At 39.1% G+C, this 14,686-nt stretch overlaps 3 protein-coding genes and 1 non-coding gene across 5 annotated transcripts; 3 read left to right on the forward strand and 1 right to left on the reverse strand.

Annotated features, from left to right (window-relative positions):
- Window positions 1-667: 667 nt before the first annotated feature.
- On the reverse strand, window positions 668-6,611 carry LOC106384276 (polygalacturonase At1g48100-like). Of its 2 annotated transcripts, XM_048749983.1 has the most exons (6): window positions 4,341-6,601; window positions 4,080-4,247; window positions 3,834-3,881; window positions 3,539-3,746; window positions 3,374-3,458; window positions 668-3,031 (listed from the first exon to the last, which is right to left on the reverse strand). In XM_048749983.1, exons 1-6 carry the CDS (start codon window positions 4,779-4,781, stop codon window positions 2,521-2,523), a joined length of 1,461 nt encoding a protein of 486 aa, XP_048605940.1. In that variant the 5' UTR covers window positions 4,782-6,601; the 3' UTR covers window positions 668-2,520. The 2 variants fall into 2 exon arrangements, with proteins under 2 accessions (XP_048605940.1, XP_048605939.1); XM_048749982.1 differs by having other exon boundaries at window positions 4,080-6,611.
- Window positions 6,612-8,295: 1,684 nt separating this feature from the next.
- Window positions 8,296-10,478, forward strand: LOC106389094 (tRNA:m(4)X modification enzyme TRM13 homolog). Its single transcript, XM_013829288.3, has 8 exons — window positions 8,296-8,465; window positions 8,540-8,605; window positions 8,689-9,006; window positions 9,096-9,330; window positions 9,407-9,464; window positions 9,555-9,641; window positions 9,738-9,848; window positions 9,937-10,478. The coding sequence occupies exons 1-8, from the start codon at window positions 8,380-8,382 to the stop codon at window positions 10,317-10,319; spliced, it is 1,344 nt and encodes a 447-aa protein (XP_013684742.2). The 5' UTR covers window positions 8,296-8,379; the 3' UTR covers window positions 10,320-10,478.
- A 16-nt stretch (window positions 10,479-10,494) lies between these two features.
- LOC106388786 lies at window positions 10,495-13,281 on the forward strand. Its single transcript, XM_013828931.3, has one exon. It carries the CDS (start codon window positions 11,235-11,237, stop codon window positions 13,185-13,187), a length of 1,953 nt encoding a protein of 650 aa, XP_013684385.1. The 5' UTR covers window positions 10,495-11,234; the 3' UTR covers window positions 13,188-13,281.
- Window positions 13,282-13,409: 128 nt separating this feature from the next.
- On the forward strand, window positions 13,410-13,482 carry TRNAF-GAA. The gene has a single exon. It is a non-coding gene; the product is annotated as a tRNA-Phe (tRNA).
- Window positions 13,483-14,686: the final 1,204 nt, after the last annotated feature.

Raw genomic sequence — 14,686 nt, forward strand, 5'->3', positions numbered from 1 at the left:
CGTCTCTGAGTAGGGCTCTCAGATCAGGTCTAGAGTGGGTTGAAATCTGCCCCCCCCCCCCCCCCCCAACACTCGTCATAGCAGATCCTGAAGTATTTTAACTGGTTCAACTGTACACCTAATATTTGCATCTGCAAACATCTTCATTCCATACAATTTTATTCGAGGTTCTGATACATTAAAATTGTGTCTTTACTACTGCAAGCTAACAGTGGTAGATGTCGTATTTGAGATTCAATTCCAGAAGACCGTTCTTACACTTTATTTCTATGAGTTCGATATAAAGCTAAGACAAATTGATTTAATGAAAATAAAAGAATGAAAATAATCAAGTGACAGAAGGTGATTTGGTTTGGTTTTCAGATTATAAAAGATACCAAGTCTAAGGCGATGGATCGGGTGTCAAGCGATCTTGAGCCAAATAACTATTCAAGGATTAATTCAAAACAAGTCTAGAACTCGAAATACACATGAAGATCGATCCATTCTTGTGGTATCTCATCTTTTATCAAGCAATCCTAATGTCTAAGTTGTCGTTTGGATTAGAATATGATAACAAACATTATGCTTGGATTCGATTGGTTCACAACACACACTAACATCTACTTTCGCTTGTTAGGGGCGAGTTTCTCATTTAAGTTATTTCTAGCAACCTAAAACACTTTTGATGAATAGATTAAACCTAGAATCAAACACTAAGTGTACAGTTTAGTGCAAGCTTTAAGTTCAACAATGAAGGGAGACAATCACACCAATAACTCTTATATGTATTTATCTCATGGATTTCGACACCCTAACACCCTAACACCCTAGACCTAACTACTGACTACTAAGCCATGAACAGAGAAAACAAATAGATAATAGATGAAGAAAACATGTTTGAATCAATAATGATAAGCAAAGGGGGTTTAGAAATCTCTAAAGGGTGTAGAGATTTTTCTCCCTCAAAGTTACAAAGTATCAAGCTCTCTCTCTCTCTCTCTCTCTCTCTCTCTCTCTCTCTCTCTAAAAAGTGGCATAGTTTGATAAGAATAATAGGAAACGATATATTGTAGGTCTGTGGCGGTTAGAAAAAGGAATCCTTAGGTTAAACCCCAAAATATTGGAATTTTTCTTAAAAATCTCAGGCGCAGGAGCGGCTGATCCATTCTAAAAATCTCCAATTGGTGTTCTTTTCCGCCTCTTTTACTCCAAGTGATCCACATTCCAGCAAAGACAACTCAAGACATGTAATGATACGAACTTGACTAAAAAACTCGATAAAGACTTAAAATCACTTTTAAAACATTGTTATAATGTGCCAAAAACACAATAGATCAGGTTCCGTCTGTTTCTCTCTCTCTATTTCAGAGCTTAGCTCATTTTTCCAGCCATCTTACTATCGCAAAACTATTTTTTATTTTCTCTTTACATCAAACTGCTATTAAAATAGCAGAATTTGGTGTCACTCAGTCACTCCTTTCTTTTGGATTTGGTGTCACTCAGTCATTCCTCAAAAATCATCATTCCATCATGTTTTATTGTTTTTTACTGGTTGATGATTATGTAAAAGACTTGCCTGTTAAAAACAGATTTATCAGTTTCACTATTTTCTGTCCTTTGTAGACAAATCTCCAAATTTTCAGATGTAAGTGAAATAAATAATGGACTGAAGCGAACCTAACATATATTTTCTTCTACTAACAAAAGGCGAAGACGAAGTGGAGATAGTGCTTACTTTGTATTAACTGATTAAAGTCTGAAAATCCTCTCTTCATCTTTTTTGTTTGTTTGCTAGTTCTTTCTACTTTTCCTTTTCTCCCACTCAAACCCTTATCTAACCCTTGTAATCGATTAATTTATCTTTTAAAAAAAATATGTAATGAATTTTATGCTTCACCGATTTTGCTGAATCTATTTTTTAAAGTTTTGCCTTTTTTGATAGATGATAGTCTCGAAAACACAGATCTTTGGTCATTCAACAAACAACCAGTTAAAATCAGGTTACCAGTGTTGAGACTCATGGCTGATATAGGTCAACCTAGAACAAGAATCAAACACACAAAACAAACTCGTCGACATAGAAGGACGCGGAACAACTAGAAAATAAAGACACAAGCAAATAGTTACCCAGAATTCATCTAGAATAGCTACGTCTCTGTGTCTGGGCCTGGTAAGAAGTAATCCACTATAATCTTTAAAACAAAGCACATCTTCTTTCCCTCAAGCTTACAATTTGGCTTTCTTGCTTAAGAGAAAAGAGACCACATAAGCTCTTCTTATATATAGAGTCAATTACGTTAACATAGTTGGATAAAGATTTCTCACTCTTTTCCGTAATCTATTATGAATATTTTAAAAATACTTTAATTTTCATAAATCATGAAACTAATATTTTCAGGAAACTATTAACTTTCATAACATCATGAAAGCGATATTTTTTTTCCTAATATGACAGTTTTGTATTGGTTCAAATTATTCGATCTTGTTTGATCTTTATCACCTTGACGAAATCCTTGACACAGGTTTTTACTATTCAAATCACCGTACTCCACACTCTCCTAAAAGACCACCTAACAATAAGGTCGAAGGATCCGATTTGAGACACGAGATCGAAGGAACAGAGAACTCATCCACAACCCCATACGCATTCCAACAGAACGGATCCACAACCATTTCACCTTTTGAAGGCACCAAATCAATATCCGAAACTGTCAAATTTACGCATGGGACGTTGTTGCTGCATCCAAAATGCATAGGAGGACTACGTCTATCGTATGTCCCTTTTATACTTTGATATACTACATCATTCACAAAAACCGCATTTGTTTTGTTAGGACAGTTTTTGCTCGTGCAATAGTACTGATCGATAATTATTGGATTTCGGACATTATCCATTTGGATATTGTCGAACGTTACACCAGAAACGGACCCGGATCCACCTTGCCATGTCTTGATCCGTACACCATTGTCGGAAAACTTGATGAACGAGTCTCTAACCGTAATATTGGAGACGCATGCACGTGAGTTTTGGTTGCCTAAACTTCCAATGCTACATAAAACATAATTATGTTAAATCATTATATTGAGACATTATATAGGGAAAATCTTTAAAGTGTATAACATTTTAAAAAAAGATTATCATCATAAAATCAGTATTCAAGAATTTTTTTTTTTTTTAAATAGCATTCATTTTGCAAGATAAAAATAAATAAACTACCAACTTTTAAACTCTAATTTCACCCATCCCATAAATACTAAACTTTAGACTCTAATTATAAATCCTAAACCTAACTATTACTAAAAAGTCTTTCAAATTTTTAACAAATGTTATATTGGAAAAATTTCTCCATTATATAAAATTGAATTATAATAATGAGTAATTTTTCTTTACCTAATTCCATGGCCGCCAGGTCCGCAAGTGAGATTCAGTATATCGATATTGTATGATCCAGATCCAATGGAGACACAATCATCTCCTGAGGAAAGTTTTTAAGAATCTTTAGTAAGTTGACAGTATATATGATTGAAGATAGCTATGTGTACGTTGAATATATACCGTTGGAGATAACCGAGTTATGAATCTCAACGGAGTTGGAGTTCTCGATGTGGATGCCGTCAGTGTTGGGACTTGACGGTGGAGATGTGATTCGAAGGGAGTTGATGTGAACTTCATGACATCCGTCGAATGTCATATGAAACTGCGGGCTATTTTTAATAGTCACACCTTGCATACTTAGATTTGAGCTCATGAAAAACCTCAAAGCCTGTCCACACCAAAATCTTTACATACATTATTTTAAAATTTGTAAAAATAAGAAAAATGCTTTTATGTATTTAATGTGTTTACTTACGGCAGGGCTTTCACATGGACCAGTAAGTGCAGTCGTTTTGTTGACATTCTGTTTGAACATAACAAGTATTAAGATTCATAGGTTATACATGCATATTTACGTTACATTACATTATCGTATGTTTTTTGTTGTTTTAAAATAGTAAATTTTCATGAAGTTCAAATTAAAACGTAACATGATATATATAGTTTTATATCAATCCTTCTAAATTACTTTTTTGTAATAATTGGATTGAAAAATGTTTACCCGGTGAGGTTTGCATGGAAGATCCCACCATTTTTGTCCGCGACCGTCGATAACTCCGTTGCCTATTAGAGCCATTCCTTCGATTCGATAAAAGACGAGCCATTGTCTTTTGTTGAAACCACTCGGCCACGGTTCTGGTCCATCCCGTGGCACGATGGTCCCATCGACCTTATTAATTAAATGAAAACCACCAGAAATTAAACAACATTTGATAATCTTGTAGAAATTGAAATGACTTTGATATTTGAAAAAAAAAAATACTTGGAAGTATTGGTAAGAGCGACAAGGACCGGTGAAAATAGTGGAATGGATCACGAAAGTGAAACCGAAAGGTACAAGCAATATGGAGACAGTGTTGTTGTCCTCGTCGTTGCTACAAGCTGAATCCCAAGCTGTCTTGAACGCATCAGTGTCGTCTGTGATACCGTCCCCGACCGCACCATAGTTTCTCACATCGTGGACTACTTCTTGGTCGAGATCTTGGCAAGGAGATGGAGGCTGTGACAGGTCATCAGGGTCTGGAGAAATAGATGGAGGCTGAGATTGAGAGAAGGACGAATACGGTGGCTCTGGATATGAGTTGGGATTGTGTATGTCGTTGTAATAATGTAGTCTTGCTTCGGTTCCATAAGAGAATAGAGAGGATGTAATGAGAATTAGTGTAGTGAAACGTAGAAACGGATCACGGGAAATTTTTAACATTGTAGATTTAGGATTAACAAACTTTCTGTAATGTGATTATTCTCTCCTTCTGTTATTTTGGAAATAATTTGCAGCAGAATACAGATGTTTGGTTGCAAACATATACTGAATTTGAATTTTTATTTGAAAAAGAGAATTTTTTTCTTCTAAATCTTTGTTAATTATTTATAAATAATGCTGATAAGCTTATCTGTATTTAGGGACAGCTCAGAGTACATATGTGGATATCTCATGTTCCTGACAAAACCCTTATTTGTTGGAAAATCATTTGCCATAAAGTAAACTGTATTTTACAGATACTATTGAATAATGCTCCTATTTAGACATTATAATATCGTTTGCAACTTAAAGATTTGACTAAGTTGAATTATTTCATGTGCTCATATATTATAGCAGAAGATTGTGATTTGTGAAGGGTACCAATTCACGTGCAAACGATACTACTATTGTGATTGTGATTTTGTTTCATCTTTGCACTATGTATATACATTGAATATGTAAGATATTGCATGTTTATTTTCTGGCCACATGTGTATTTAGGATTCTTGGTCTTGGATAACTAAATCATTTGTTGCATCCCCACTCCATGTTCTCATTTTGTGGGCTCTTTCAAGATTAGATGATTGAATCTGGTTATTATTTGATTGATGAAATTGATCTTTTTTTTTTTTAAATTAACATATTATTTCTATTGTTAGATTCGGATTTATTATGGATTTTCACTTAAAACCAAAAGTCCATAATAAACCCGAATCTAACATGATATCAGAGCCAGCTGGTCCTAAATACTATAAACTCCTGATTAAAATTAAAATTAAAAATTAACCCTTCTGACCGGGTATAAAGGCCGTGATTAACCCTTCCAACCGGGTATAAAGGTTGTGTTAAACTCGCTCGACCGAGTATAAATGTCCTAAAGTTTCGAGATTTCTGGCCGATAAGAGCCATCATCTCGAGGAGGGGTATTAGGGATATATATCTCATATTGGGAATTCTAAAAGACATTAAGTAATATATAAAGGGTTAGGGTCAATCCACTAATCACCAATTGGTTTTAAGTTGGAAGCCCAAACCCGAATCTAACATCTATATTAATTTAGAAAAATTATGTCTGTTCAGTCACTATATAAATTATGTATATTGAATATGTATATTGTGTGTTTATTATAATGAGAGTATAATAATATATTTTTCAAAAAAAATAGCTTTCAAAAAAATAATTTTTTTTTTGCAGACTTAAATACGCGACAATATTGTAAGTGGCAGAGTGACCTTGATGACAAAGATATAAGTTGATTACATTTTACTCTCTAAATCATTGAATATTTTAGGGATCCAAAATATTAGGAGGTATGGGAACATATTTGGGGTTACTAGAGAGCTTGGGTGGCTCGAAAACACAAGTTTTTGGGTTTGTTCAAGATCGTTTGAGTAACAGAGTAAATGGATGGACTTTCAAATTCTTTATGAAAGGAGGCAAGGAGGTGATCATCAAGATAGTGGTCACAGCTCTACCTAATCATGTTATGTCATGCTACCGTCTCCCTAAGACAGTAACGAAGAAACTAACAAGTTCGACGGCACAATTCTGGTGGAGCTCGGGAGGAAACACAAGAGGGCTTCATTAGAAATCATGGGATAAGATATGTCATTCTAAAGAAGAGGGAGGATTGGGTTTCAAGGATCTCACGGATTTTAACACAGCCATGTCGGGAAAACAATTGTGGTGTCTGATTGAGAAGCCTCATACTTTATTTTCACGAGTGTTCAAAGGCCGGTATTTTCGGAATGCATCACCTCTGGACCGATCGTATTTGCCGTCTTATGGATGGCGCAGTATCGTATCTGCTAGATCTCTGGTTAGCAAATGACTAATCTAAAGGGTGGAATCAGGATCATCTATCTCAGTATGGAACGATTCTTGCCTCTCAACCACACGCTCGAGACCAGAAAACAACAATCAACTTACTAGTAGCCTTAACCCAGACCTTACTGTGGATTATTTTATCGATCCTACTTCACGGACGTAGAATACTCAAGCAATCCGATCCATGGTTGACGCACAAGATGCAAAGATTATAGAGAGTATACCATTGAGTCGGACTCATATGGTTGACAGAGATGGATGACATTTCACTAATAATGGCAGGTATACAGTGAAATCTGGTTACCAGGTAGAGCGGGTTTACCCGGATGGGGAGGAATCACTACCGTTACATGGTCCAAATGTCACACATCTTAAGGCTTTTTCCTGGAAAATCAGATGCCCACCGAAGATAAAACACTTTTTGTGGTAGATAGTTTCGGGTTGTATTTCGATAATGAAAAATTTGAGGATTAGAGGGATACAAGGGGATACACAATGTGCAAGATGTGGAGCGACCGAAGAATCAATAAATCATGTGTTTTTTGAATGTCCACCGGCAGTCCAAGTATGGGCTCTATCAAGGATTCCCTCAAATCCAGAAAACATTCCTACTCAGTCGGTCTACACAAACATGGATTATTTGTATTGGAGGGTAGTTCCGCAGATGGAAGACCACCATTTTGCTTGGATTCTATGGTATATTTGGAAGGCCAGGAATAACAAGGTTTTTAGCAACATAGATATTGATCCAAGAGATTCTTTAAAATTGGCAGAAACTGAATCGTTGATTTGGAGAGAAGCCCAAGCATCGATAACTGAGAGGGTTATACAAACTAGGGAGGTGGAGTTACAAGTCTTACCTAATATACCAGGGAGATGGTGTTTCACGGATGGGTCATGGAAGGAGAATGATATTCTTTCCGGACAAGGATGGTATAGTACTCTTGAAGGTTTTGCAGGATTAATGGGAGCAAGAAACACAAGGGCAAGTTTAACACCACTTCACTCGGAAGTCAAAGCCCGTATCTGGACAATGGAATGCATGAAGAACTTAAGGCAGTATCAGGTTACGTTTGCAACGGATTGCTCTCAACTGGTGAAGATGGTTTCGGAACCAGAAGAATGGCCGGCATTTGCAAGTTATTTGGAAGACATCAAGATACTGAATGAAATTTTCAATCACTCAGAGCTCATTCATATACCCCGGACGCTTAATACAAGGGCGGACAGTTTTGCACGGAGTGCTAGGCAGCAACCGTCGTTTGTCGTTCATATGGATGCCGAGTTACCGGTGTGGTTTGAAGAGTCTTAGTTGAGTTTGTGTTTGCTGTTTGACAAAAAAAAAAAAAAAAAAATCATCGAATATTTATACAGTTCGCAGGTTGGAATGAAGAATGCTTACCGTTGCAAATGGTATAAGTAGCAGCGGGATTTCGCATGCAAAGGTTAGCTGCAAACACAGCAAAAGAAGAACTCAGAAATGATAATCTCACTTCTACAGTTCTACTACACATGATGAAGGCCCGAGCGGGAAGAACCGAACAGTGGCCATGTACATAAAAAAGAAGCAAGACCTTCACATCAAGCATGGTTCAAGAGAAGACTCATTCATTTAAAAAAAATAAATGGGCTGAGAAAGCCTTAATGGGTAGAAAATGAAGCCCACCTTGGGTAGAAAACCTCCTCGTCTCTCTCTATCTCGAGCTCGAGCTGAGCAAAAGCTCGCTGAGAATGGCGGCGAGAAGTGGCAGTCGATGCAATTTCTGGCTTCCGAAGAAGAAAAGATCATGCGCCAATACTCGAATCGAGAGCTCCCTGTAAGTTTATGTTACTCTGAAGTGAAAAGTTTCGTTCTTTTCTTCTAATTCTCTGAAAGTAATCAATCAAACAGGTTTTGTGGAAACCATAGCCAGAGATCGGATGGTCAGTGGCTTCCATGCCCTATTGATCCTTCTCAGTGAGTTCAGTTTACTTTCCTTATAAAATATATTTTTGATTTTTCTGCTATTGTATCAACGGTTTGATTGGGTATGTTATCAGCTCTGTGTTGCAGGAGAATCTCGAAAGTCATGTAAAGAGATGTCCTTTGTTGAAACAGAACGTTGCATTGTCTGGTCAAGTGTTTTATCAAAAGGGTATTAATGCTGGAAACGAAGAAGAGGAAGAAAAGATGGGTTCTTGTTACTCTGTTGTTACATCAGAGATGAAGAGGAATCTGGTTTATAGCATGAGTGTTTCTGAGTTTCATCAGCTTATCAAGAAGATTGAAGCGGTTCATTGCAGTATACGTAATGATATTGAAGATTCGCATTTGTCACCTGAAGCTTGTAACATATGGTTTAACAAGGAGATAGATAGGTAATAATGGTTTGAAAGGTTTGTAGGTTTTGCCAGAGGAGAAGTTTTTTTTTTTTGTTACTGATGGGTTGTGATTGTTGTTGGTGCAGGAAGTTACCGTTTCAAGAGAAACATGTTTTGCAACAAGGTTCTATTCTGGGTAACTTGGAAAAGATTGGGGCATTGAAGAGATGTAACACAAATGTTGAATGTTGTGAAAAAGATGATGATGTGCCTGCGGTTGTTGAATTTGGAGCTGGGAGAGGATACTTAACGCAGATGCTAGCAGATTGCTATGGCGTCAAAAAAGTTTATTTAGTCGAGAGGAAATCTTATAAGCTTAAGGTTTGTTTAGCTTCCTTGTTTATGTTCACTCCGTTACCTTATTTTCTCAAACTGCATTGGTTCTTACTACTTGTAGGCTGATAGGTCATTGAGGCAAAAGGAGAACTTGGTATTAGAGCGTATGAGAATCGACAGTAAGGTTTCTTTGAACCTAGTACCTTTTTCTTGTTTTACCTGTTCCTGGTTTTGTAACCTTTTTTTGTGTGTGTGTGTGTGTGTTTCAGTTGAAGATTTGAACCTTAACGCTGTCGAATCATTACAAGGTGTTCCTTATGTGGCTGTTGGGAAACATCTATGTGGTCCTGCAACAGGTAACAAACACTGCACGCTTATCTCTTAGATCCTACAGTTTTTAGATCTCCACTTCATAATGAGTGTCTGTATTTGCCAATGTGTGGGATGATTAGATTTGAGCTTAAGATGTTGTCTGTCTAGACAAGATGGTGAAAGCCCTGTTCTAAGAGGTCTTGCTATCGCGACTTGTTGCCATCATCTTTGCCAATGGAAAAGCTATATAAGTAAGCTCACTGTCACTGCTTCTTCTTTGGTCTGTAGAGCTCAGCCAGTAATATAAGAACTTGGTTCTGTTTTATTTTGTTCTCACAGATAAAGAATATATCATTGGCATGGGGATTTCTAAAGACGAGTTCCATGCCTTGACTTGGTTCACTAGCTGGGCAGTAGATGATGATCATGGTTCCAAAGTTCCCAGTGTTGAAGGCATTGACCTTATTGCTTCAAAGGAGGAGGAAGACGGAGACAAGGTGGAAGATGATTCTTTGAGCAGCGTTGAGGAAGTTGTGAAGAAGATGAAGCCCATGGAAAGAGCTGTTTTAGGGTTTAAGTGCAAGCAGATTATCGATGCAGGGAGGATGAAGTGGGTTAAGAAACATGGGTTGGATTCAAAGCTTGTGAAATATATTCCGGCAAGCATCTCACCGGAGAACACTTTACTGGTCGCCGGAAAGCTAAGTCCGGTTCTTGCTTGACCTTGTATTGTTGATGGTGACACAATGTTTAATATTTGATTGGTGAAGACTAGTAGATTAGTTACTGTAGTTGAATTGAAGTTATCAATTTTGATTCATAAACTTATGTGCTTGTTGTTATCTAAACCGAATCTTTAAAGAAATAATGGGTTCATATTACTTTAGCTTGTATGACAAGTTAAATAAAAACTTATGCAACGAGTTAAATTCCAAATGCTTATTCGTAATTTGTATTAACTTTGTAATTAGAATATAAATGATACGAAGGCTTTGACTGTATGACATTTATAGAGTCAATTTTTCTTCTCAATTAGATTTTGCTCCAGTTTCAGCTAAAAATGTGTCAATCAAGTGAACTGTCATTTTACATTTACTGTAGTTACTATATACAAAGAGAAAAATACACTCTAAAATTTAATTAGAGATATTTAAGTAAAATGTTTTACTCTAGTTTATTTCTTCTTTCCTCCTACGTCTTTTTACTTTCCTCGAGGTGCTTAGCATTTTTCCTGACTCGACCACACGATTGTGTAGTTATAATATAATTGGAGGATAAAAGGTTTCGAATATTTACTTTCTTGCCAATCACAAACCGAAGTGAAAATTTTTACCAATCAGAATCTGTAAAATTATCCAGCCGCCGTATGAGACCAATCAATCCATCATCTGTTAAGCACCCAAAAACTAGTTTTCTCACCATCTCTACTCTACATACACAAATGTCTTCTGCATCGATTTTCCACGTATTTTAATTTTAAGGATAAAGATCCTAACCGAGACTGCAACGTCATTACACACGTACGGATCATTAATGTTCCGTTCACACACAGTCAAACTCTTCCACGCCATCAATCCTCGCTATAAATACGCCACTCGCTTACCACCACCGATTCATCAAATCTTACAGTCATAGCAATGGACACTCCAAGTGGCACTATCATCTTCACCACCGTTGGTCGCACTCACTACGGCTTCGACGTTTTCTCTCTCCACATCGCCTCCTCCGTCGAACGCCGTTTAACAGACGGAGTTTCCGTCAACTTCAACGCTCAGTTCGCTGACGACAACGGTAACGATATCGTGTTCGTTTCGGAACGAGCTGGGTCGGCCCGGATTTTCAGAACCCGACCCGGGAACTCCAAACCCGAGCAGCTTCCCGGAGCTCCGGAAAGCTTCTTCCACGACCGTCCAATCATCACTCAAGACAACACTCTCTACTTCATCTCCGCTCACGAGCAGCCTGATCGCCATTTCAAGAACTGGACAGCGCTTTACTCCGTGAACCCCAACAGCCAAGGGAAAGAAGTGACACGTGTCACTCCACCAGACACCGCCGACTTCAGCCCCGCGGTTTCTAAATCGGGAAAGTATTTCGCCGTGGCGTCGTACGGATCTCGCTCCTGGGGCGGCGAGTTTCACGAGATCAACACTGACATCGTTGTCTTCAAAGCATCTGAGCCGGAGACGAGAGTGGTTGTCTGCGAACGCGGCGGATGGCCGACTTGGTCCGGCGACTCAACCGTCTTCTTCCACCGCCAAGCTGACGACGGTTGGTGGAGCATTTACCGGTTTGACATACCGGAGAGTCTCAATCTCTCACCGATCAAACCGGTCCGAGTCACTCCACCTGGACTCCACTGCTTCACTCCTGCAGCTTTCCACGACGGAAAACGAATCGCCGTCGCGACTCGCCGCCGCGGCGTCAACCACCGTCACATCGAGATTTTCCACCTCGAGCACAAAACGTTTCAGGCGGTTACTGAGCCGCTCAACCCGAGCTTCCACCATTACAACCCCTTCGTCTCTGCAAACTCCGAGTTCCTCGGCTACCACCGATTCCGCGGCGAGTCGACTCAGGGCGAGTCAACCGTCCCGAACCTAGAATCAATCGTCTCGCCAATCAAAACACTCCGTTTGCTGAGATTAAACGGATCGTTCCCGTCGTCATCACCTGACGGAGACCTGATCGCGCTGAACTCGGACTTCGACATCAACGGTGGGATCAAAGTCGCGAGATCCGACGGTTCAAAACGATGGACGCTGATCAAAGACCGTACAGCCTTCTACAACTCGTGGAGCCCCACGGAGCGCCACGTCATCTACGCATCTCTCGGTCCTATCTTCCGTCCCGCGGGAATCGCGGTTCAGATCGCTCGGATTCAATTCTCACCGTCGGATCTAACCGCTGATAGAGAAGAGGTTCCTTGTGAAGTGAAGTTTCTCACTCTAGATAACACCGGGAACAACGCCTTCCCGTCTTGCTCTCCCGACGGTAAGTCCGTCGTGTTCCGATCCGGACGATCAGGTCACAAGAATCTTTACATTCTCGACGCCGTTAACGGAGAGTCTGAAGGCGGGGAGGGGATACGGCGTTTGACGGAGGGGCCGTGGATCGACACTATGCCTTGCTGGTCTCCGAAAGGAGATCTCATTGGATTCTCGTCGAACCGGCACGATCCGTCGAACGACGCCGCGTTTGGCGCTTACGTGGTGAGGCCCGACGGTTCTGGTTTGAGGAGGATCGAAATCGCGGGGCCCGAGGGGTCGGAGGAAGCGGCGAGGGAGAGGGTTAATCACGTGAGTTTTAACAAGGATGGTGATTGGATAGTTTTCACGGCGAATCTCGGTGGGATTACGGCGGAGCCGGTGGCGATTCCGAATCAGTTTCAGCCGTACGGAGATTTGTACGTTGTCAAGTTGGACGGAACTGGGTTGAGGAGGCTGACGTGGAATGGGTATGAAGATGGGACTCCGACGTGGCATACTGTGGATGATTTGGGTCTGAGTGGGTTGAGTTTGAACGGTCAAGATGGAGACAAGCTTGAAGGTCAGTTTGAGGAGCCCCTGTGGATTACTTGCGACATCTGAATGTTTTTATCATAATAAAATCTCATCCATTGGAGAGAATACGTATGTAATATATTTTTCATCGAATATAACATGTTAAATGGGTTTGCATTAATTTAAATGTCGTAAACTAACTGGTCACAAGTTCGAACCATATCCATATCACATTTTTATTTTTTTAATTTAATCGGGTTGAACCTCCTTTTACGGACATTCATACTATAACCAAATTTATTAACAAAAGCGGGGATAGCTCAGTTGGGAGAGCGTCAGACTGAAGATCTGAAGGTCGCGTGTTCGATCCACGCTCACCGCAATTTTTTTTCTTTTAAGCCAATTGGGCCTTAATCTTAAATATACTCGGTCCAATTGTTTGGTTGACATTCTAAAAGTTTTACTATTGGTTTAGTTTTTAATTAAGCACATTGGGCTTTAGCTTTATATATAGTCGGCCCAAATGTTTGGTTAACTAATTCGGAGATGGTCGATATTTCTTTTCATGTTCAGCTTATGTCTCCACTTGATACAAGTGAGATAAAGCATTTATACGTAGTTAGGAATGCCCATTGGACCTTAATCTTAAAATATACTCGGTTCAAGTGTTTTGTTGACATTCTGAAAATTTTACTATTGGTTTAGTTTTTAATTAAGCACATTGGGCTTTAGTTTTAAATATATCTGGTCCAAACGTTTGGCTGACTTATTCGGAGATGGCTGACATTTCTTTTCATGTTCAACTTATGTCTCCACCTGATAAAAGCCAGATAAAACATTTACATGTCGAAAGGAATGCTCATCAATCTGGAGTTTTCCCGTCTCTTAGCCGTTCTCCAAGTTATGGCAATGGTTGTATGTTCAATGTGATTAGCTGTGGTGATGGAGGTATTGCCTCAGCTCAGTCATAGCTCAGCCCATAGCTGTTGCTGGACGTTGAGTCCAAATTGTTGAATTCTCCGACTGAAAATCTGCTAGGATTTTTTTAACAATCTTTGAGGCTTGAAGATTCTGTGTAACAAAACCTGTAATATGTACCAAACCAATTTTGATTGCTATTCAGAGTAAGCTGAATTTTAATTTATGGTCCAAGTGTTTGGTTGATAAAACTGTTTTAATCTTAATATACTCGGTCCAAGTGTTTGGTTGACATTCTAAAAGTTTTATTATTGGTTTAGTTTTTAATTAAACACATTAGGCTTCAGTTTTAAATATATTCGGTCCAAACGTTTGGTTGACTTATTTGGAGATGGATGACATTTCTTTTCATGTTCAACTTATGTCTCCACCTGATAGAAACCAGATAAAGCATTTACATGTCGTTAGGAATGCTCACCAATCTGGAGTTAATTGCCTTCTTCTTTCCCGCCTCTTAGCCGTTCTCCAAGTTATGGTAATGGTTGTATATTCAATGTGATTAGCTGTGGTGATGGAGGTATTGCCTCAGCTCAGTCATAGCTCAGCTCATAGCTGTTGCTGGACGTGGAATCCAAATTGTTGAATTCTCCGGTTGGAACTTCGCTAGG

This window comes from Brassica napus, chromosome C3 (assembly GCF_020379485.1).
Source record: "Brassica napus cultivar Da-Ae chromosome C3, Da-Ae, whole genome shotgun sequence".
NCBI classification, from domain to species: Eukaryota; Viridiplantae; Streptophyta; class Magnoliopsida; order Brassicales; family Brassicaceae; genus Brassica; species Brassica napus.